General features: G+C 39.0%; 1 protein-coding gene and 1 long non-coding RNA gene across 6 annotated transcripts in view; both read left to right on the plus strand.

Moving 5' to 3' along the window:
* LOC144340834 (uncharacterized) overlaps positions 1 to 4237 on the plus strand; it is a 47691-nt gene extending 43454 nt beyond the window's left edge. Inside the window, exon 2 of the long non-coding RNA XR_013417281.1 lies at positions 1781 to 4237. This is a non-coding gene — a long non-coding RNA (uncharacterized LOC144340834). The remainder of the gene's footprint in view (positions 1 to 1780) is intronic.
* An 8262-nt stretch (positions 4238 to 12499) lies between these two features.
* Positions 12500 to 22717, plus strand: part of SYNPO2 (synaptopodin 2) — a 171807-nt gene continuing 161589 nt past the window's right edge. For all 5 annotated transcript variants that reach the window (XR_013417282.1, XR_003729764.2, XM_015139136.3 and 2 more), the window contains exon 1: positions 12500 to 12789. Coding sequence is in view for 3 of the 5 variants with exons in the window: in XM_015139136.3 (XP_014994622.3) it covers positions 12685 to 12789 (105 nt within the window). In the remaining 2 variants the exon portion in view is untranslated. The remainder of the gene's footprint in view (positions 12790 to 22717) is intronic.

Below are 22717 nucleotides of genomic sequence, written 5' to 3' on the forward strand. Positions count from 1 at the left end.
GTTGAGTACTCTGATATTTTGTATGACAATAATTTTGTAATATCATATTTTACATTAACCTCTATCATGGTTTATCAAAATTGGTTTATTATTGATCATAGGATTGTACACAACATGCAACTTCCTATACAGATGTCATCACTGTAACATGGCTGCAGGTTTGTGCCCCAAAACACAGGAATTCCAATAAATTATATTTCTCATGATAGCCATAAAAATGTATAGTGTGATTATAATTGTGTGTGCTTTCATTATCTAGCATGTTCCTGAAAAGGGAGTCTTTTGTATGTGACTACACCTTAATAAGAAATGAATCCTTCACTGACATTTTTTATTTTTGATGATTAGAAGCGTTTTCCAAAGATTACCTTCTGGCTCTGTACATGTCAACCTTTATTTCTCCTCCACTACCCAAATACTTACAGTGTCAGCATCTTACAATGTGTTGGTGTTGTGGTAAACCTCTGCCCTTTAATGTTTCCACGCTAGGCGAATTGGCACATGATAGAAGTATGACTGGAAGCTGTTCATTTCTTCAATGGGCAGTGGCAATAACTTTACATGAATGCAATTTCAAACCACATACATATATTCCACTAAACCCAGACTGAACAAATCCTCAACTCATCTTCCCTTTAGCTTGGATTCCAAAAATGCTCGCAGCTACTCCAGTACCATAAGAAGGGGAAGTTAGAGTTGCCAACAATCTTAACCAAATTTGGTTTAAATATTTTACTTTGGCAGATTTTACAAAGGCATACGAACATGTGAGTACATGCTGGGGTCCTTCAGATTCTTGAAGGGATTCTGAAAGTGAGGGCCCAAGAGGCTCAGCTTCATCAGCATCCTATTAAATTGTTCTCTGGTAATAGGTAGGAATCCACCACACTTCAATTGCACTAGTCTATCTGTTCTTTGTGTTGACAAAAAATGTTTTCGCCCTGCCTCCCACTCTTCTGCTTTTCAAGTTACTATCTCCTTGTCAGTTTGTGTCTCAGCTATTTGCGTCTCAGCTCAGGGAGGGTTTTTTGATCACATTATGTGTTATATTACTCCCATCACTCTCTGCCATATCACACTGCTTTATTTCTTTGTTAACCCTCATTTCTCTCTGAAACACTTTTGTTTACTTATTTACTGTCTGGCTTCTCCAGTAAAATGCAGTCTCCAAGGGAAGAGGCATCTTTCCTTTGTGGTTCATTGGTATGTCACCTGAACTTAGAAGAGCACCCAGCATTTATTTGTTCAGATACTTTTCCCTCTTTCTTTCCTTCCTTCCTTCCTTCCTTCATCCCTCCCTCCATCCCTCCCTCCCTCCCTCCTCCTCCCCCTTCTTTTCTTTCTTTTCTTTCCCTTTCTTTCTTTTTCTTTCTTTCTTTCTCTTTCTTTCTTTCTTTCTTTCTTTCTTTCTTTCTTTCTTTCTTTCTTTCTTTCTTTCTTTCTTTCTTTCTTTTCTTTCTTCTTTCCTTCCTTTCTTCCTTCCCTCTTTCTTTCTTTCTCTTTCTTTCTATCTTCTTTCTCTTTCTTTCTTTCTTTTTCTTTCTTCCTTTCTCTCTCTCTCCCTTTTCTTTTCTTTTCTTTTGTCTTCCTTCTTTTTTTTGGGACAGGATCTTGCTCTGTTGCACTGGAGTGCAGTGGCATGATCATGGTTCACTGCAACCTTGACCTCCCAGGCTCAAGCAATCCTCCAACCTCAGCCCCCTGAGTAGCTGGGACTACAGGTACATGCCACGATGCTCACTATGCCCAGCTAATTAAAAAAAAATGTTTTTTGTTGTAGAGACAAGCTCTCTGTATGTTGCCTAGGCTGGTCTTGAAATCCTGGGCCCAAGCGACACTCCTGCCTCAGCCTCCAGAAATGCTGGGATTACAGGGAGCCACTGCATCTGACCTTCAGACGCTTTTCAAATGAATGAATGAACTATAAACTTAAAAGCACATAAATGTGTTTTTAGTTTGCTCAAGAATATTATTTTACCCCTTCTTTACACCATAAACAAAAAAATCAACTCAAGATGGATTAAATATCAAACCCGAAACTATAAAAACCCTGGAAGATAACCTAGGAAATACCTTTCTGGATATAGAACAAGGCAAATTTCATGAGGAAGACACCAAAAGCAATTTTTACAAAAACAGAAATTGACAAATGGGACCTAATTAAACTAAAGAGCTTCTGCACAGCAAAAGAAACTATTAAGAGAGTAAACACACAACCTACAGAATGGGAGAAAATATTTGCAAACTATGCATCTGAAAAAGGCCTAATAAGAATCCGTAAGGAACTTAAACAAATTTACAAGCAAAAACTGAACAACCCTGTTAAAAAGTGGGCAGAGGACGTGAACACTTTTCAAAAGAAGACATACACGTGGCCAACAAGCATATGAAAAGAAGATCAACATCATCGATCATTACAGACATGCAAATCAGCACCACAATGAAATACCATCTTGCACCAGTCAGAATGGCTATTATTAAAAAGTCAAAAAATAACAGATCCTGGTGAGGTTGTGGAGAAAAGGGAACACTTACACACTGCTGGTGGGAGTGTAAATTAATCCAGACATTGTGAAGAGCAGTGTGGCAATTCCTCAAAAAACTTAAAACAGAATTACCATTCAGCCCAGCAATTCCATTATTGGGTATATACCCAAAGGAATATAAATTGTTCTACCATAAAGACACGTACATGTGAATGTTCATTGCAGCACTGTTCACAACAGCAACGACATGGAATCAATCTAAATATCCGTCAACATTAGACTAGATTTAAAAATATGATACATATACAAAAAGGAATACTATCCAGCCATAAAAAGAAGGAGATTATGTCCTTTGCAGCAACATGGATGGAGCTGGAGGCCATTATCCTCAGCAAACTAACACAGAACAGAAAACCAAATATCGCATGTTCTCATTTGTAAGTGGGAGCTAAACTTTGAGTACACATTGACACAAAAAGGGGAACAATAGATATCAGGGCCTACTTGAGGGTGGAGGGTAGGGGGAGGGGGAGGATTGAAAAACCACCTATGCACTATACTTATTACCTGGGTGACAAAATAATCTATGCACAAAGTCCTATGATATGCAACTTACCTGTATAACAAATTGCACATGTACCCCTGAACCTAAAATAAAAGTTAAAAAATAAATAGCTAAAATGAAATAAAACAAAAAGAATATTATTTTATCACTTAAATCAATTTACTTCAGCCCTAGTTCTCCATCTCACTGAGTTGGTGGAAATGCCAATTCAGACATGGTTAGGGCCCCCTCTTCTCCAGGCTCTATGAACTGAACGTTTTTGTCTCCTCCAAAATTCATATGTTGAATCCTAATCCCCAGTATATATTTGGAAGTGGGGCCTTTGGAAGGTAACTAGCTCATGAGGATAGAGCCCTTGTGAATGGATTAGTGCCCTTGTAAGAAGAGAGATACAAGAGAGATGATCTTTCTCTATGTTTCTGCTATGTGAGGACACAATGAGAAAACAGTCATCTACAAACCAGGAAGAGGGCCCTCAGCAGACACTGGACCTAGCAGCACTTTGATCTTGGACTTCCCAGCTGCCAGACCTGTGGGAAATACATTTCTGTGGTTTAAATCGCCCAGTGTATGACATTCTGTTATGGCAGTCTGAACAGACTAAAACACCAGCGGCTGCAAAGGTCTTGGGGTTCAACAGAGCAGCAGGTAATCAATCATTTGCCCTCACTGGTCACTGAACTGTCAGTGGTCTTGGCTGGCAGTCAGGTACCTAACTGCAGCTTTTGTGACATGCGTGTGGCTGAAGAATGTTGGCGGGGTTGGCAGCCTGCCCTTGATGTCCACCTCCTCCCGAAACCCTGCAGCCATTGTCGTCTGAGGCCTGTCGCCTGTCAGCAGCATGGAGGTCTGCATTACATAAGAGGCCCAGGTGCAGCAGACCATCCCTGTTGGGATGGAGTCCTTCCTTCCTTCTCTCAGTGGTGCTCCCCTTTCTTTCCTCTCCCTCTGAGACTCCTCGCATTATCATTTCATGAAGGTTAGGCCTTACAAAACTGGGAATCACTGTTACCACCTTCTTTTCCTGCTCAGCAAAAGTCCCTGAGGTAAGGAAATTATAAGGGTCTGACTACTAGATCGGAATAGAAGAAGGACCAACAAAATGATCAAAATCTGAAAAATTATTCTGTCATGCTCATTTTATATACTTTGTGTGCGTTGGAAATAAACTAATAGGCAGTTTGGCTATCTGTATGCTGTGCCTTCCTGTTATGGGGGGAATTATGTCCCTCCAAGTTCGTATGTTGAAGACCTAATCCCCAGTACCTCAAAGCTCCAGATTTTAACACTGATTTTGAGGGGTAAAATTTAGTGGCAGTTCTACATAATCATGACCCATGAAAAAAATGATTTTGTTCATTTAAAATCATAGAAGCTGGCTGGGTGCGGTGGCTCACGCCTATAATCCCAGCACTTTGGGAGGCCAAGGCAGGTGGATCATGAGGTCAGGAGTTCAGACCAGCCTGGCCAAGATGGTGAAACCCCATCTCTACTAAAAATACAAAAATTAGCTGGGCATGGTGGCAGGCGCCTGTAATCCCAGCTACTCGGGAGGCTGAGGCAGGGAATTGCTTGAATCCGGGAGGTGGAGGTTGCAGTGGGCTGAGATTGTGCCACTGCACTCCAGCCTGGGCAGCACAGCAAGACTCTATCTCAAAAAAAAAAAAAAAAATTATGAAAGCCACTATTTAAATTCTATTTTGAGTAATTCATTGACATTACATTTTTCCTTAAAAATTATCTTGACTCTTTCTGATATTTCAGGTAATTCAGTATTACTTAAAATATAAAACATGCAATATTTATTAGTAAAAACAGAACATGACTGTGTTTGTGAAAGGGTCTTTAAAGAGATAATTAAATTAAAATGAGGTCTTTAGGGTGGGCCCTAATCCAATATGAATGGTGTTCTTATAAGAAGAGGTTAAGATATAGACCTGTCCAGAGGGAAGACCATGTGAAGACAGAGGGAAGTGACCATCTGCAAGTCAAGGAGAGAGACTTCAGAAGGAACCAGCCTGCTGACACCTTGATCTCGGATTTCTAGCCCCCCAAATGTGAAAGAATAAACTTCTGTTGCTTAGGCCACCTAATCCGTGGTGTTTGTTATGGAGCCCTAGCACAGTAATACACTGTCTTATGCCCTGAGGGGGAGCAAGGCTATAGTCCTGGGCTTTGTGTAAAAGTAAAGCCTCTGTGGCAGAACTTTAAATCACTGGCAGTAGTAGCAGTGGTAGTTTTTCCCTAAGCCACCTGCGGCCTCCAAGTGAGAGACGGCACACAGATCACAGGGAAAATGTTTTGGGGAGGGCCTGAGGGCGTCTTCCTTCACACGGCTCATTCTCTCCCTCATTGGAATGCTACAGAGCACCACCCCACCTGCTCAGATGGCTTTTCACGGAGGGGCGCGTGTTTCATTCCTGGAAATCACACAAGTATTCCAGTTGCATCAGCCCCTAGTGTGCCCAGCCCATGATAAATGCGTGTTTCTCCAATAATCAGAGAGTTGCATAATTATTAAATATAGGTCCTCAAGTGTTTATCCATCCTGTTGATGATCTATTTATCTATCTGGCACTTATGATAAAGTTCTGTTATGTGCAATTAATTCCAACCAGCATGTTTCTTTCAGAGGTTAACAATGGCATTTAAAGACCTTGCTGTCTTTGTCTTGGATATTAATTTCTTCCCCTATACATAATTTTACCTCTTATTGTTGTTGGTCACTTTTTATTGGGGGGAAATAAAATGAAACAACAACAAAATACATTATTTCAAAGCTCCAAATTTTAACACTGATTTTGGGGGGTATAATTTAGCAGCTGTTCCAAATAATCACAACCCATGAGAAAATGATTTGATTGCTTAAAAAATATAGAAGCTATTGTTTACGTTTCATTTTCAGTAATTCATTGACATTACATTTTTCCCTAAAAATTATCTTTACTCTTTCTGATGTTTCAGATAATTCAGTATTTCTTAAAATGTAAAACATGCAATATTTTTTAGTAAGAACATAAAGTAGCAAAATTATAGTCAATAGACATTGAGTCAGCATTGTCATTTCATTCCTTGACATTACAGACAAATACCCTTCAATCTTTTGGAAAAATAAAATGCCTAATATGTTTATTTATCTCATCTTCATTATCCTAAAATATGTGCTCTCTCTCACACACACACACCCCACACACACCTTTATAAAGCATACTTTTTGAAAATGAAGCTTTAATAGACATGTATCCTAAGGGGGCTTTAATATGTGGGGTTTTTACTTGTTGAGCCATTCAAACCATACTCACATAAATATATTAGCTAATGCTGTAAGATGCCTGCTAGTTTTTTTGTTTTTTGTTTTTTGTTTTTGTTTTTAAAGGCCTTTTAATAAGCAGGAAGATTTGATGGCCTAAAAGGACAGGAAGACTTAGGCTTGCTTCAGATATTAAAATCATGATGCATCTTTCCTGGTTTTGCCATTTTAAATTTCACATAATTTTATAATAATGTTTACTTCCTTGCTGTAATGCTTTATTTTTCTCCAAAATCTTTACCATTTTATTCATAATGAAGAGTAATTTCTAGTTCTTCGGATAATTAGGAAGCAGTCATAGACATTAGCTCAAAATGGAAAGTAATGATGTTTTTTGAGTGAAAATTGAATTAGGAAAAAAAAAAAAAAAAAGAGGCACAAGCCAGGCATAGGTAGCCAATATGAAATTACTGTAGAATAAATCATTCCTAATGGAATATATGTGCTTCATAATGTGCACTCTCAGTTCATGTTAGGCCCAGAAATCTTACAGTATTATCAAAATGGGGAAAGATAGAATAGGTATTATTTGTTAAATAAATAATTACTCAAGTGAATGAATAAATGGTAGTATAAAACAAAGTATCTGATACATTGTTAAATCATTAAAATGGCATAGAATTAGAGTTAGTCCCAGAAGACCATTGTCAACACAACTTTAGCCTTTGTTTTTAAGAAAATAGTTTTTTTTTTTTTTTTTTTTTTTTTTTTGCTCTTGCTTTTATTCCTAAAACCCAAATAAAATAAAAGGAGGCTTGTGTGCTCTGATCAGGGCTCTGGTTTCATTTTTCTACTCATTTCTCAGTTTCACCCTGTTGGGTCTGGGATTTGATTTTACTGTCCTATAGGCTACTAAATTAGCTTGTTACTGTTTCATAGGTGCTGGAAGAACATATGAAACTTCTGGGTCAGAGACAAAGAACTTTATTATTCAGAGCTCTGCAAGCAGCAGAAACATCAGCATGTGTGCATCAGTTCACCTTGCCCTAAGTCCCATAAGCGTGACACAATATGACCCAGATGGATGCTACACACACAGTGGGTTTGTATCACAGCTAGGGGGCACTGAGCTTAGATAATTCATTGCTTTTATAATAATGAGTTAGCAAATCTGCTCTTTGTTTCAGATTGAGATATTATCTTTTTTCTCAAGTTGCTTGCTGTAAACATAATCCTGAGAAATGGCTCAGGAAAAAAGGCATCAGGACGTTGCATTCTGGCATACCCAGAAAGACATATAGAAGCACTAGAGACCCATGAATGACTGTCTCTCCAAACATACCTTGTGGTGGTTTTGTCCTCACGTTGACTTTCTCCATTGGCTGCTAATCAATATCCATGGACAAGGGGCCTTGCCTTGACAACTATCCAGAAAAGTCTTGAGCTTCCCTGTGATTGGCACATACATGAATTAATCACTCAGGCCAAGGGAATCTCCTTGATTTGGCCTAGGTTTTGTATCCATCTCTGTGTTAAGGAGGAAGAATTACTCTGATTGCCTTAGATCAACCACACTGCTGGGGTGGAAGGATCAATTATACCTAAACCAATAGCTACTAAGCAATGGGAAATAGAATGTTAGGGAGGTGGCCACTACCTATTCCGCACGGTCTCTAAGGAGTATAACTGAGGAATTTTGGTCTATTTAAAATGTTCCAAGTCTAACAAAGTAAAGAAAAAAATAAATTAGAAAACTTTGTATCTCTTTTCTATGTCTTTATTCTAGGAACTCTTATTTGTTTTACTCATATTAATTGGGCACCAATCATTCATCAGGAACTATTAGCTTGGGGATAGAATTCTGAATAACTCAGCAATGACCCTTAATCTCACAGGGTTAATAACCTAGGATAGGATTCAGACAATTTAAGAGACCATTAGACTGAGAGGGAAAGAACAGACTGATAGTAGCACGTGGAAGGAACACCTAACCTGGACACCGGGAAGGTCGGGAAAGGCTTCCTGGAGAATTTGATCTCTAATCTGAGGCCAGAGAATGAGGAGGAATTATTAGGTGATTTATGTGTGCGCAAGGACTGAATAGCTCGGAAAAATGCCTAAGCAGGTGAAACAACAAAGCAAGTTTGAGAAAAGAACAGTACTTCTGTGTGTCTGAGTCATAAAATTCAAGGTAGGGGTAGGAAACAACAAGGTGGAAGAAGTAGGGAGTGGGAGGCAGAAAGTGTTTCCATGTAAGAAAGTTCGGACTTTATTCTGGGAGCCCTATGATGATTTGAACCATTAGGAAAAATAACATAGACATTATATTTCAAAATTTCACCCTGGCTTTAGAGTGAAAAATGAATTGAGGGTGGAAACAAGCCTGGAATAGAGATAGCAGTTAGGAGACTGTTGAAGTCCAGGTCAGAGATAGACGTGGTCTCGGGAGAAGGAAATGAGGGTAGGAGCAGATTTCTAAACTATTTAGAAGTTAGATCCATAGGTCTTCTTTTTTTTTTCCTCAGATGGAGTCTCGCTCTATTGCCCAGGCTAGAGTGCAATGGTGCGATCTCGGCTCACTGCAACCTCTGCCTCCCAGGTTCAAGTGATCCTCCTGCCTCAGCCTCCCGAGTAGCTGGGATTACAGGTGTGTCCCACCATACCCAGCTAATTTTTGTACTTTTAATAAAGACAGGGTTTCACCATGTTGGCCAGACTGGTCTTGAACTCCTGACCTCAAGTGATCTGCCCACTTTGTCTTCCCCAAATGCTGGGATTACAGGCATGAGGCACTGTGCACGGCCAGATCCATAGGTCTTAATGGATAACTGGATGCATGAGATGAGCATCAGGGAATACATAAGACCTGGAGGCAGAATAGCAATGATTAAGAATAGGTATTAGGACGCCGGGCACGGTGGCTCATGCCTGTAATCCCAGCACTTTGGGAGGCCGAGAGGGGTGGATCATGAGGTCAGGAGATTGAGACCATCCTGGCTAACACGGTGAAACCCCGTCTCTACTAAAAATACAAAAAATTAGCCGGGTGTGGTGGCAGACGCCTGTAGTCCAGCTACTCAGGAGGCTGAGGCAGGAGAACGGCATGAACCTGGGAGGCGGAGCTTGCAGTGAGCTGAAGCTGAGATCACCCCACTGCACCACACTCCAGCCTGGGCAACAGAGTGAGACTCCATCTCAAAAAAAAAAAAAAAAAAAAAAAAAGAATAGGTATTAGAGCAGACAAATTTGGGCAGACAAAAGTTCAAACCCTGGCTCTATCCCTTAGGATTTAAAGCATAGTGAATTACTAGTAAAAGAGGAACACTAATACCTATCTAGCATGGTTGCTTTGAAAATAAATACAATATTATATTTTGAGTTCCTGGCACAGAGTAAATCTTTGATAAGAGTGGCTAGACAGGCAAGAGGAAAGCCTAGAGCTTGCTAGGTCCCAGAAGCCTAAGAGAGAAATGATTTAAGGAGGACACTGTCATTAATTTCAAGCTAGACTTAAGTGGGTTGAGGAGCAGAAGGGACATGAAAAAGTGAAAAGAACAAACACGAAAGTGTATTTTTTTCTTTGTTTTCAGAACTTATTTTAAAAAATTTTACTTTAAGTTCTGACATACATGCGCAGAATGTGCAGGTTTGTTACATAGGTATACATGTGCCATGGTGGTTTGCTGCACCCATCAACCCGTCATCTAGGTTTTATGCCCCACATGCATTATGTGTCCAAATGCTCTCCCTCGCCTTGCACCCACCCTCCAACAGGCCCCAGTGTGTGATGTTCCCTTCCTTGTGTCCATGTGTTCTCATTGTTCAACTCCCACTTATGAATGAGAACATGCGGTGTTTGGTTAACTGTTCCTGTGTTAGTTTGCTGAGGATGATGGCTTCCAGCTTCATGCATGTCCCTGCAAAGGACATTAACACACTCTTTTTTTTATGGCTGAATAGTATTCCATGGTGTATATGTGCCACATTTTCTTTATCCAGCCTATCACTGATGGGCATTTGGGTTGGTTCCAAGTCTTAAATATTGTAATTAGTGTCATATCTTATGATGTCCCTTGTAACTATTGTTTAAAGGAAAGTTTGGGAAAGTCAATTCGTGTTTCTGAAGCGAATCAAACTGGGGATGAGTATCTGGCCCTCATGACCTTTGAAGGGTCTCTTCCAGTGCCACAATTTCTGATTTCATTGTCCTTACTCCAGTGATGAGTCACAGATAAAATCACTTGATGCCTTTGACTTCGGGGGAGCATGGGCTGTGTAAAATGTTCATTGTACCACAGGTCCTTGAATAATGACATTTTATTCAACATTGTTTCTTGACAACACTGATGAGAAAAAAAATGTATTTCCAGCTGGGGCCGCTGTTTGTATGAAGTTTGAAAGTTCTCCCCATGTCTATATGGGTTTTCTCCAGGTCCTCTGGTTTCCTGCTACATCCCAAAGCTGTGCTCATGAGATGAACTGGTGTGTCTAAATGGTCCCTGTCTGACTGAGAGAGAGAGAGAGAGAGAGAGAGAGAGAGAGAGAGAGAGAGAGAGTGTGTGTGTGCGCCCTCTGATGGGACGGTCAGAGCTGCCCAGGGCTGGTTCCTGCCTTGCGCCCTAAGCTGCAGGGAGAGGCTCAAGCCACTGGAGACCCTGAATTGGAATAAGTGGGTTGCAGGAGGAATGAATGTATGGCTGCAAATTATTGTCAAATAAAAATTCATAAAATATATTATAATCACACAAATGAACGACAATAAATGATTCTGTATGGAATTGCTCAGTGAGCCTGCTATATTTGTGATGGTTTTGAACTGCATTGTGACAGGAAGTACTCCCTGTAATTTTCCCTTTGCAAACATTTAGTCCTTGATTGAATCCACCACTACTACAGCTGCCCTCACTCACTGATTCACCAAAAATTGGCTCAATGATTATCTTGTTTTTGTTAATCTTTCTTAAATGCACGTGTAGCTGACATTTCCATGTTTAATATCAGAAGTGTTTTAATCTTATATAGAAATTTGGTGATGTCTTTGTGACCAGAAATAGACTGTAGGCACTCAACCTTGTTTTTATCAATCAGTCTATGGTAAAATTGGTTTTAAAGTCACAGTTTCCGTGAACCTATCTGTGATGTTTTAAGTGAGAACTTACTATACATAGTGTTTCTTAGTGCTGAAACAGGCAGTGTGTCTGGAAATCACTTTTGTTTGGTACCACAAGTAACACAAACTAACTTTCCCAGGCTCTTCCTTATTTCGTATGTTTTTATGTGGATGAATGTTATGGAAAACAAAAGTATTGTGGGAAAATTAAAATGTCCCATTTGTACATTTTTGGCAGATTGTATTCAGATTTAAAACATTTAAATATTTGGAATATACAAAATCTACTTTTATATTGGACCACCCAGATTCATGACATGGGATGACAAACTATAAAAATAAGAAACCTGTAGGTGACATGGTATATTTTATGCAGTTGACTAACTGTTGGGTTTAGGTTTAGGAAGATCAGCAGGAAGAAAACAAAACACGTTAAAATTTAACATACTCAAAACTATGCAACAGATGTAGTTATAAGAATGTAGTCTCCAGGAGAAAAATTCATATTCATTCTCTCTCTTTCTGTCTCCCTCTCTGTCTCTTCTCTTCCCCCTTCTCTAAATATATGGTTCACAAAAGTACTTTTCAGAGTTGGAGATTTATTTAAAAAAAGTTTATGCTTTCTTTTGTTTCCTCTTATAGGAATAATTCAGGAGGCTGCAGACAGAAAAGTAGTAATTTAACTCACTTTAACTCTTTTTTATCTATTCCATTCAAAAATGTGACAATTCTCAAAACATTTATTTGAGAGAATCTAATTCTCTAGTAGTTGAATTCCCAAGGCTCATACTTTATGACGTCATTCACGGCGTGGAGATTAGACCTTCATGTGTCCTTTACTATTTACAGAATTATTAAATGTAAGTTTTTCGATCATACTTTTACCTTTAACCGCTTGAATTTAATCTGTTAGTGCAAGAGAACTTTGGCTCTCACGTCCTCCTTTCCCTTACCTCTCCCCACGTGGGGACATTCTCCTATGTGTGAGGCTGCTTTCCTTCCCCAGAAGGTGGGCCGAGCAAAGGAGAGTGACGCAAGAGTGGGCTGTGTCCTGGATGCTGCGAGTGTCTCTGCCTCCTTGAGAATGAGCCCATTAGCTGCACAAATTCGCAGCGGGCGGCCGGGGCAGCGGCTGCAGCAGCGGCGGCGGAGGCTCTGCATTACCAAGTCCTGCGTCCTCTGCAGGCGCTCGAAGCTGAGTGCGCATCCTCTACCGCACCCAAGCTTCGTCTGTCATTTCAAGCTCTTCATGCTGCCCCACTAAAAGGAAAACATGGGCACGGGGGATTTTATCTGCATTTCCATGACTGGAGGGGCGCCCTGGGGGTTCAGATTGCAAGGTGGCAAGGAGCAGAAGCAGCCCTTACAAGTTGCAAAGGTAGGACCTGAACGAAGTGTCACGGCTCTGTGCTAGGAAGGAATGAAAGCAACCTGTTGATGATGTTTTCATGTTCTGATGCAGAAGTCTAAGTATTCGTTTGATTTTGCGGCGGACGTTGATTTTTCTAGGATGTGAGCTGTTTTCTAAGAAACTTTGGAGAGTAATGGACCACATCCTATGTTATGAACTTGCGATCGATGAGGGGTAGGTGGGAAGAATGCCATATTTATCAGCAGAGGAAAAGGCCTAGTTAACCATGTTCTTCCGACAACCAGCAAGACACTGGGGAGCGTTTCTTCCAGGCCATTTTAGAACGTTCAGTTGAGTTATTGTTTCATGTCACTTCACTTGGCTCTGGCAGAGGAGAAACGCTCAGTTCAGCATAACTACTTTGCTTGGCTATTTTGGGGACTCATATAGAGTGTTGGTAGTGACATTTATTATGCAGCATTCATGAAAAGGCCAATTTGGGGCAGTAATTTTAAAAGTATGATGAAATAGCATAAAATCTATTTAAAAGAATACCCTTTTAAGGATTTGACAAATAAATGCAAAAATCCAAGTGCTGTATTCCTTCTTATGTACTCTTTTAGTCAAGATCTCAAAAATAAACTTAGAAGATAATCTAAATATATTATAATTAAGAGGTGACTTTGTAACACATTAATAAAAGTGCTTTATGCTTTTATTGCCATTAGATTGCCTGCATTACCGGTTAGCCAGAGGGGATCTGGTATTCTCTAATTGCATTCAGCTAAAATAAAACTTAAAATGCACAAAACTAAGCAAACTTTTATCTAACTTCATCATCAAATTGCAAATTATAGTATTGTATTGAAGAACATGCAAGAGCATGGGATTAATTTCCTACTTTATGCTTATGTTAAAAATGGGTACAGATCTTTATGAAATGCATGGGCCATTGCCTTTGTAGTTATTGCTTCCCTCTGGCTTTTACTTTTTTTTTTTTTTTAAGTGTCCCTTGTGAAGAAAGAAGTTTCTTTGAAACTTCTTTTTGCTTCCAGGCATCCATCTGAAAATCCTTTCGTAATGTGATGGTGGAATCCTGCCACCTAGTGAAAATTGCGAACATCAAGAATGAAGCATAAAACAGTAGATGAAAAGCAGAGTTTTTGTAACTGGAAAGTTCCTCCGAGGTCTGCAGTTCAACCCATGAATTTTAGATGAGGAAAGAGCCCAGGGATGTTAAGTAACTTGCCTTGAGTTTTCAGCTTGGAACTGGCAGAGCGATTAAAGGCTCAGAAAGGTGGTTTTGTTGGGTTCCTTTAGGAGTCAATAGCAGGCAACCTCAGATAAAATATGAATGCCCAATTTAGCATATGTAGAATTCATGACACTGAAGCGGATTCGTCCTGAGTCTAGAATAGCAGTTGGCTGGCTCTAGGTATGAGATTTGGGTTCTAATTCCAGCTCTGATCTAACTTGCCGCCTGGCCTTAGGAAAATCTCTCACCCTTCCTGTCTCATCTGTTCTCTCTCTCTCTCTCTCTCTCTCTCTCTCTCTCTCTCTCTCTCTGTGTGTGTGTGTGTGTGTATGTAGGGAGAGAGAGACAATTTTAACTTAGGTAGTAAAGAAGTAAGGAAGAAATTGGACTGTGCAGTCTACGAAGCTCTGTCTTGCCCAAGTATTCTACGATCCTTCTAGTGTACAGTTTTAGAATCACTTGCCTGCTAATCGAAATATGGGGACAGAGTGGTTGAGTGCTGTTGTTCTCTGGTGGCTCTTGGGCAGTCAGGCCTGAAGAGTAGAGTGGGTAGTGGGTTTCTTCTGACTTCTCCATGTGCCGATTTCAATGTGGAACCTCCTTGTGGTGATTCACTGAAGAGCTGAAGCAGATTGCTAGGAAAGGGTGCTGTGGAGGAGATTCTCTGCTAATGGCATCTCTATTGCCAGGATTCAGTAAGGTTGTTAGGCTATGTCAGAATCCAGCCCCACACTCCCCCCAAATCATCCTTCCTAAAATATCCAGCAATACATCTGTGATTTTCAAAAGATCATTATTGAAGCATCTAGATGATTGCTTTGCTTTTGTAGTTTGTGATACTATAGTTAGAGCTATAAGTTTTAAAATATCATTATGAAAGTATCTGGAAGTTTGCCTTAATTCTTGTGTGTTTGTGTGTCTAAGACAGAGGGAGAGAGAGACAGAGAGAGAGAGAGAGAGAGAGACAAACTGTAGTCTACAGCCTACCTTTTGTCCGTATGTTAAAAAGACTGAAGAGCTATCTATAGAAGATGTTAAGTTCTAAATTACCATGGCAATGCACATTTTTGTTGATCTTTTTCTTTTTTTAGTTCAAATGATTATATTCGATTTCTTATACTAGCATTATTTGTGGGAGAAATCCCTTGGAACAAAGTGCTTATCACTTTCTCTGTTATACGGCTATTGCCTCACTATGATAACTGTATTTTATTTAAAACATTAAGTCAATTCAGATCTAGTCATGGTATCTCACTGAGTTCAAGGCAAAGTGAATGTTGCTTGGGCATATACTTTCTCTTCTTGTAAGGACTGGTGATAGCTTATTAGGGCTGGATGCAAGGAAAGAGACAGAAAGGCTAGAGAGATGGTTGCTGTCAAATCAAATGTTCACAGTTTTGAATAACATGCACAGAATTAATTTGGGAGTTGAAGGAAAACTTAAATTTTCAAAGAAAAGAAAATTTCAGCGAGTGCTTGAACCATGCTCCTTAAAATGGGAATGCTACAAAGCAGTTCTGTAGACAATAACACATTTTGGCTTGTTGTGAAATATCTACATATTTAGGTTTTTCATAATTCTATATAGAGTAAAAATCTACAAGGCTGAAATAGTGTGAAAAAACTCGTCTAATGTTATTAAGAACAATAAAAATTGAATAACCTTATAATTCTCAATAAATATCTTTATAGTGACATATTTAGTCGCTTCTGAGATATGTCCAAACATGTTTAGTATTTGGTTAGCTGGTTGAACTATACACAAACCCCCAATTTTACAGATAAATAACAGGAATATTCATTATCAAAACTTGTCATTGACATGTAAGCTCAATGCCACGAAAATCTGTTTTGTTTTAAAAAATAAACTGAATTTTTTAAAGGCCCAAATAATCAGTAACATAAGCTTGTTTTTAAAATGTTTATATATCTTTTAATTTATATTCTAAATATATGTGATGGGAGGCAAACATTTCTAACGCTGAGTTATAGCATAATACTCTGCAAAGTATATTTTCAAGAGATTATAAACAGAAACAAATTTATCCAAACAGAAAACCACATTGTGTGTGCAGATGGCTTTACAAAAAGAATGTGAGCACTTCTTCTTTACAGAACTCTCTCTTTTGGGACATATACTTATCTGGCTCTGTCTCAGGACATACTTTTGGCAAATCACTTTGAAAAATCTTCATATAAAGGAGTGGGGAGAAATTTTTGTTTTACAAAAAAATCTTACCTGCAACTGAAAAATTACTCACATTTTGAAAATAATTAAGAAAAAAATGTTCAGACCGTTTATCCGTTATACGTTTTAATATAGTTAGAAATTTATTTTTTCTTCAAATCTTATATACCACTGTCGTATGCATTTTTCTGAATTTAGTTCAAAATTTCAAATAATTGTTCATTAAAATTGAGGTGACATAGTATAATCCTTCATTTCATAAGGCCAACATGGATTTAATAATTCTTATCTATTATTGTATATGTGTTCTTTAAGATTTTGAATAAAAATGTATTATTTACACAAAACACCTTTCAGATAATATTTTTCCCTTAGTGCCATCAGTAAGGTTTTTAAAATGTTTCAAATAGAAGAATTCCAGAAACATAGGTATTTCTAAAGAGGGTAAAAGATTTTAATGGGTTCGAGTGTGTGTACTTGAGAATAAATGCTCCTTCCTATATATGAAAACTAGTAATATCTTTATGAAAATATGCTTAATCACTTAGTTTTTAAATTGATTTTTAAGCCCTTTCCAGGAATTTTAAAGCCAGACATGCTTATAGAAGTTAGTGTGCTCTAGGCAAATCTATTAAGTAGGTGATATTAAACAAATCCTTATTTTGGAATCATGTATTTTAAGAGAGAGTTCTGAAAGATGACAATGAGATAAAATATTCACTATGCATGAACTTTGCCATTAGCTAGACATAGCACATATGTAGCTTACATGTATCAAGCCCTTGCCGTGTGCTAGGAAAAGTTGCAAGTGCTTTGCTGGTATTATCTCTTCAAATGTTCCTCAAAACCTAAACAGTAGGTATGAGAAAGGCTACATTGCTTGCCAATGGTTAAGCTACCAAAAATGATGAGATCTGATTTTTCTTCTTCCTCATTGGTGGAAACAGGTGCCTGAGAGGATAAAACTAGGTTAAATCAGTCCCAAAAGGAAAGATTATTTAAAAGAAATACCATAGTTTGTGTACAACCCTGATGTAATTGATCTGGGGTTCCTCCCTGGACATCAGGATTTATAAACACTCCAAAGGGAATTATGATGTGTGGTCAAGATTCACAAAAGCTGCTATAGAAAGTGGAGGCCAAAAAAAAAATCTGATGTTCTGCCGCACAGCATGGTGACTATAGTTGATAATAATGTATTGTATATTTCAAAATAGCTAAAAAAGAGGAGTTTAAATGTCCCCATCACAAAGAAATGATAAATATTTGAGGTCATGGATATGCTAATTAGCCTGATTTGATCATTCCACAATGTATACATGTACTGCTACATCACGTTATACCCCATAATACATGCACCTATTATTTGTCCATTAAAAATAAAATAAAACTAAAAAAAGAAGATATATATGTATATGAATATATATTATATATATTTTGCTGGTTCATGAAATCATCATCATCAATCATCTAAGATTCTTTACTGCTCTGATGTTCTATAATTGTCATTGAAATTCAAGAAGAGGTAAAAAAAAAAACCAAGTGAGGCCAGATAGGTCCCCACAGGACTTACTGACGGGTGGTGGCACGTTATGTCCCTTCCGCCCTTCCCCGCTGCCTCTCTCCTAGTCAACTTAAGAGAAAGACCAGAGAGAGGCTAATCATTATCTGAGTTTTTGGCACTGTGAGCAGGTCATAATAGTGGTGGGAGGATTTTCCCTTTCTGAAGCCAGAATGGATGGGCTGCCCGGGTCAGCGGGAGTGGGGAAGAGGAGGTATTGGGAAGCTCCAAAATGATTACTGTAAAGATCAGAGGAACTGGCAAGAAGGGGAGACTAGCAGTTTATTCCCTGGTAGTTTGTCTTCTCTGTCCATGGACTTGCTAGCCTCCCTAGTGCCTTCATAAGTGGGAGTGGGTGCAGAGTGTTGGGGGAAAGTTGGGGAGATAAAACTGCAGAAAGATGCAGGCGGAAGGAGAGTAGGAGAAAAAGGAAGAAGGAGAGAGAGAGAGATAATACGATTTGCTTTAAAAACAACAATTACCTTTGTTTAATACTCAATAAAAGTTCAGAGTTTTTATTTCTAAGCTGAGAGTTCTATACCCTGACAGTAACATTCAAGAAACACTTATCTAGGCTAACTGAAACTACACATCTGCCTAATACCGAAACGCATGCCAGGTTACTAAAGTACTGATTCACATTTAACAAAAGGAGAAGAAAAAGGAAGAGGGAGAGTATACAGTTCTTGTCATGCCCAGTCAAATTTTCATTCATTCTGCCTAGAAATATTAGTTTCAACATGATCATCAATGGAAGTCACATGAGTTGGTGATAAGTTTTCAGGACTAACATACATAAAGAACACATGATTGATATGAACCTATGTGATGTAACTGATTTTTTTTAAGGAGTGCCAACTCATTCCGTTATAAACATATATTTCTTCCAGTAACTGCTTTCGACATGATAAAGACGAATCCCTTTGTTAGTAATATTTTGGGCAGATCTCATCATTCTTGGTGGCTTTTAGTTATTAAAACCCTCAACTTTAATTAAAGCTTCAGTCACCTATCTGACTCTAAACTCTCTCCCTAGTCACTGTGGCCAGGCTTGTGGCTCCAGGGTGTGGCATGGAAAGGAGGGTGTCTGCTCTTTACCCATATCCCTCTAGTCCCTCCACAGTTGAAGGAAAGAGGAAAGATTTGAAGAGGAAAGGGGCAGATAGATATATTTATTCATAACTGAATGAGGTGGCGTTTCTCTCTTCTTTGGGTGTTGTGCTTTTCTGGTTAATGTGAGTGGCCATTAATGTCCTCTCTGAGGCTGGTGTCCAAATTCTGGAGCATGTGTATGGTTTCTTCCGGGAGAGCTAGAGGGCCTCATTAGTGTACAGTCCCCTAACACAGGAAATCAGGCTTCTGACAATCTCTTCTGTACTTCCTACAATCCCACTGGTTCATCAAGATACCAGCTTGCTCCTGCTAGACTCTGGCTGAGTTTGGCCTTTCTGGGTAGGACCTTGGCAAGATGGTTCAAATCAAGCTACCTTTTATGATAGTCACTCACCCACAGGAAATGCAAGGATCCTTGCCTTGCCAAATGTGGAAGTCACTATGCAGTGTCATTATGACATACACATTATGCCTAACTGGATATTTTGCATATTTTTTCATAGCAATCATCTTAATGTAGCTTCCAAAATAACTTCTGTCAGTTAATTAGTGTTTAAGAATATAAACTAATTTATATGTTTGGCTAAAAATACTTCACATGTGTATATCTTATAATTTCTGAAGTGTCTTAATATATGTTATCTTTTAATATTAATTCGATTGATAAAGTTTTGTAATTCTCAGTTTATAGATTTAAAAAACTGATCCTGAAAAATAATTGCGAAAACATTATATAAAGAAGCCCAAAGTTAAATATAATTCTTTCCGTCTATTGGGGGCGTCATGCTACTCCACTGCCTCAACCTGGATAAAAAGAACAGGCTGTCACTTAGTACTGGTGAAAAGTGCAATGACTTCAGTACAGGGTTTGTATGAAATAGAATCTCACCAAATTTAACCTTGTTCCTTAAAAACATTGATAAGAAACTATTCTTTGTTTAATGGGCCTGAGGAAGAGGATTACAGGTAATGTGCAATGGGAGAAAGACTGCAAATGGAACCAGTCTGCTTATCAATAAATCTGAAAAATATATGGACTCCAAGTTTATTATGTCTTTTCTAACAAATTCATGATGAAACTGAATGCAGTGAGGTTCTTATAAAAGGAAATGGAGAATTTCTGAAACAGGTTCATTAAACAATTCTGAAGAGTAAACACCTTCATGAAGTTAAAAGACTCATCTAAGAAAGAAAATAACATCTGCTCTTTTGAGGGATATTTTTGACAACCTCAATGAGAACATGTTTATGATTTTGGATTACTTTAGGCACCTAATGTTTCTGAATTGTCTATCATTCTTTTCTGTTTTTCAAAAGCAGGGATGGCCAGAGTCTCAACAAACTGTATCTTCAAATCTTTGTGAAATTGTTTGCATGTGGCAGATTATTGGATGTCGTTTCCTTTAACTAGCATATAAATCTGGTGTATTTCAGATAAATGAACAGCAAAATATGGTAGATTTACCATTTGGAACATTGTGAATGAAAATTTGTGTCTCTAGATTATGTAACAAATAACTATTTCCTAACCATTGGTCTTTGGATTTTTATAATCCTACTCACCAATAACTAGCTTCTCCTCTTGTATTTTGAAGCAGTGTGGGTACTGGATTGATTAAAAAAAAGTGAAGGATGAGCTTTCTGGAACAGAATTATGGATTTATGTCTGTATTAGTTCATTTTCACACTGCTACAAAGAACTATTTGAGACTGGGTAATTTATAAAGGAAAGAGGCTTAATTGACTCACGTTTCACATGGCTGGGGAGAACTCAGGAAACTTACAGTCATGGCAGAAAGTGAAGGGGAAGCAAGGCACATCTTACATGACATCAGGAGAGAGATAGAGAGTGAGTGGGGGACTGCCAAACACTTTCAAACCATCAGATCTCATGAGAGCTCACTCACTATCATGAGAACAGCATGGGGGAAACCATCCCCACGATCCAATCACCTCCCACCAGTTCCCTCCCTCAACATGTGGGGATTATAATTTGAGATGAGATTTCAGTGGGGACGCAGAGCAAACCATACCAATATTTTATCTGATTCGACCTATAGATACTCCCCCTTCCTTCACCCTTCTTCCTTCATCCGGTTTAACAAAATTTACCTTCTTAAATTTCACCTTTTCAGGACATGTTATTTTTATCCTAGGAAATCTGTAATCATGACCAATGACTGTCATTTAACCCCAAATATCTTCTTGTCTTTAATAGTATCTTCTGGAGAAATTTTTTTTTTTTTTTTAGACGGAGTCTCGCTCTGTCGCCCAGGCGTGGAGTGCAGTGGCCGGATCTCAGCTCACTGCAAGCTCCGCCTCCCGGGTTCACGCCATTCTCCTGCCTCAGCCTCGCCCGGCTAGTTTTTTGTATTTCTTTAGTAGAGACGGGGTGAAACCCCGTCTACGAGATTATCCTGTTAGCCAGGATAGTCTCGATCTCCTGACCTTGTGATCCGCCGGTCTCGGCCTCCCAAAGTGCTGGGATTACAGGCTTGAGCCACCGCGCCCGGCCTGGAGAAATTTTTATTTAAGAAACTCATACATGACGTTTACTAGGTGCCAGACGCTTCTTGAATAACCTTTTAAATATAATGACAGAACTCTGAGGTTACCCTTAGTTAAGATCCCCATTACTGGCCGGGCGCGGTGGCTCACGCCTGTAATCCCAGCGCTTTGGGAGGCCGAGGCGGGCGGATCACAAGGTCAGGAGATCGAGACCACGGTGAAACCCCGTCTCTACTAAAAATACAAAAAATTAGCCGGGCGCGGTTGTGGGCGCCTGTAGTCCCAGCTACTCGGGAGGCTGAGGCAGGAGAATGGCGTGAACCCGGGAGGCGGAGCTTGCAGTGAGCCGAGATGGTGCCACTGCACTCCAGCCTGGGCGACAGAGCCAGACTCCGTCTCAAAAAAAAAAAAAAAAAATCCCCATTACAGGGGCACAAAGAGGTTAAGTGACTTCTCCAGGTCACATGGGTAGTTAAGACCAGAGCTGGGGTGCACATCTAAAGATCTTGGATCCAGGGCTTGTGTTCTAAGCTCCTACACGTGTCACTTTTGGATCTAGTGTAGTTTGAACAGCCAGTTAAGACAGGAAGACAGCATCTCAACAAGAGCATGCTGGAGAGATTTTTGTGACCCCTTAAACCACACCTGCTTTTCTTGTTCTGACATTAAGTATAATCTCAATTACTTAATGTCAAATCATTTTATTTGAAACTTTTATTTCCAGAATGAATAATTTAGGAAATAAAACAGAAATAGGCTAGAAACTTTCATAATTCTGCATTCTGAAGGATAATTTTCTTTTATTTTCTTAGCAAGATTTTCCATGTCTTCTTGAAAACTATGGCATGATACCTTGTTTTTGAAGCAAAAACTTTCAAGCAGCTGACCATTTTTGAGAATTTTGTTATGCAGTTCAAGACATATCAGAGGTGAAATTATTAAGAGGATATAAATTCAGTGTGTTTTGCTGGCAGTCTAGATACTGATTTTCTACCTCCTCAGTAGCCCTACTCCATTTCCTGCTCTGTATTCCTGCTCCCACCACCTCGGCTCAGGTCCTTATTTTTGTCTCTTAGATAATTATATTGGCCCTGTAACTGGTCTCCTTGTTTCTGGTTTCACATTCCTTGAGTTCATGCTACACAGAGCTGCCAGAGAGATTTTTCTAAATCACCTGTTATATCACTTCTTAAAATACTTCAAAGGCTCCCCATCTCTGTCATCGAGATAACCATAACATTGGTTTATCTTATGTGCAGACATGGGTTAAGCACTTTAGGAATTATTTTGTTCCTAATATTCCTACAATCCTTTTTGTTTTTTTTAACAG

This window comes from Macaca mulatta, chromosome 5, assembly GCF_049350105.2.
Source record: "Macaca mulatta isolate MMU2019108-1 chromosome 5, T2T-MMU8v2.0, whole genome shotgun sequence".
Lineage (NCBI taxonomy): Eukaryota > Metazoa > Chordata > Mammalia > Primates > Cercopithecidae > Macaca > Macaca mulatta.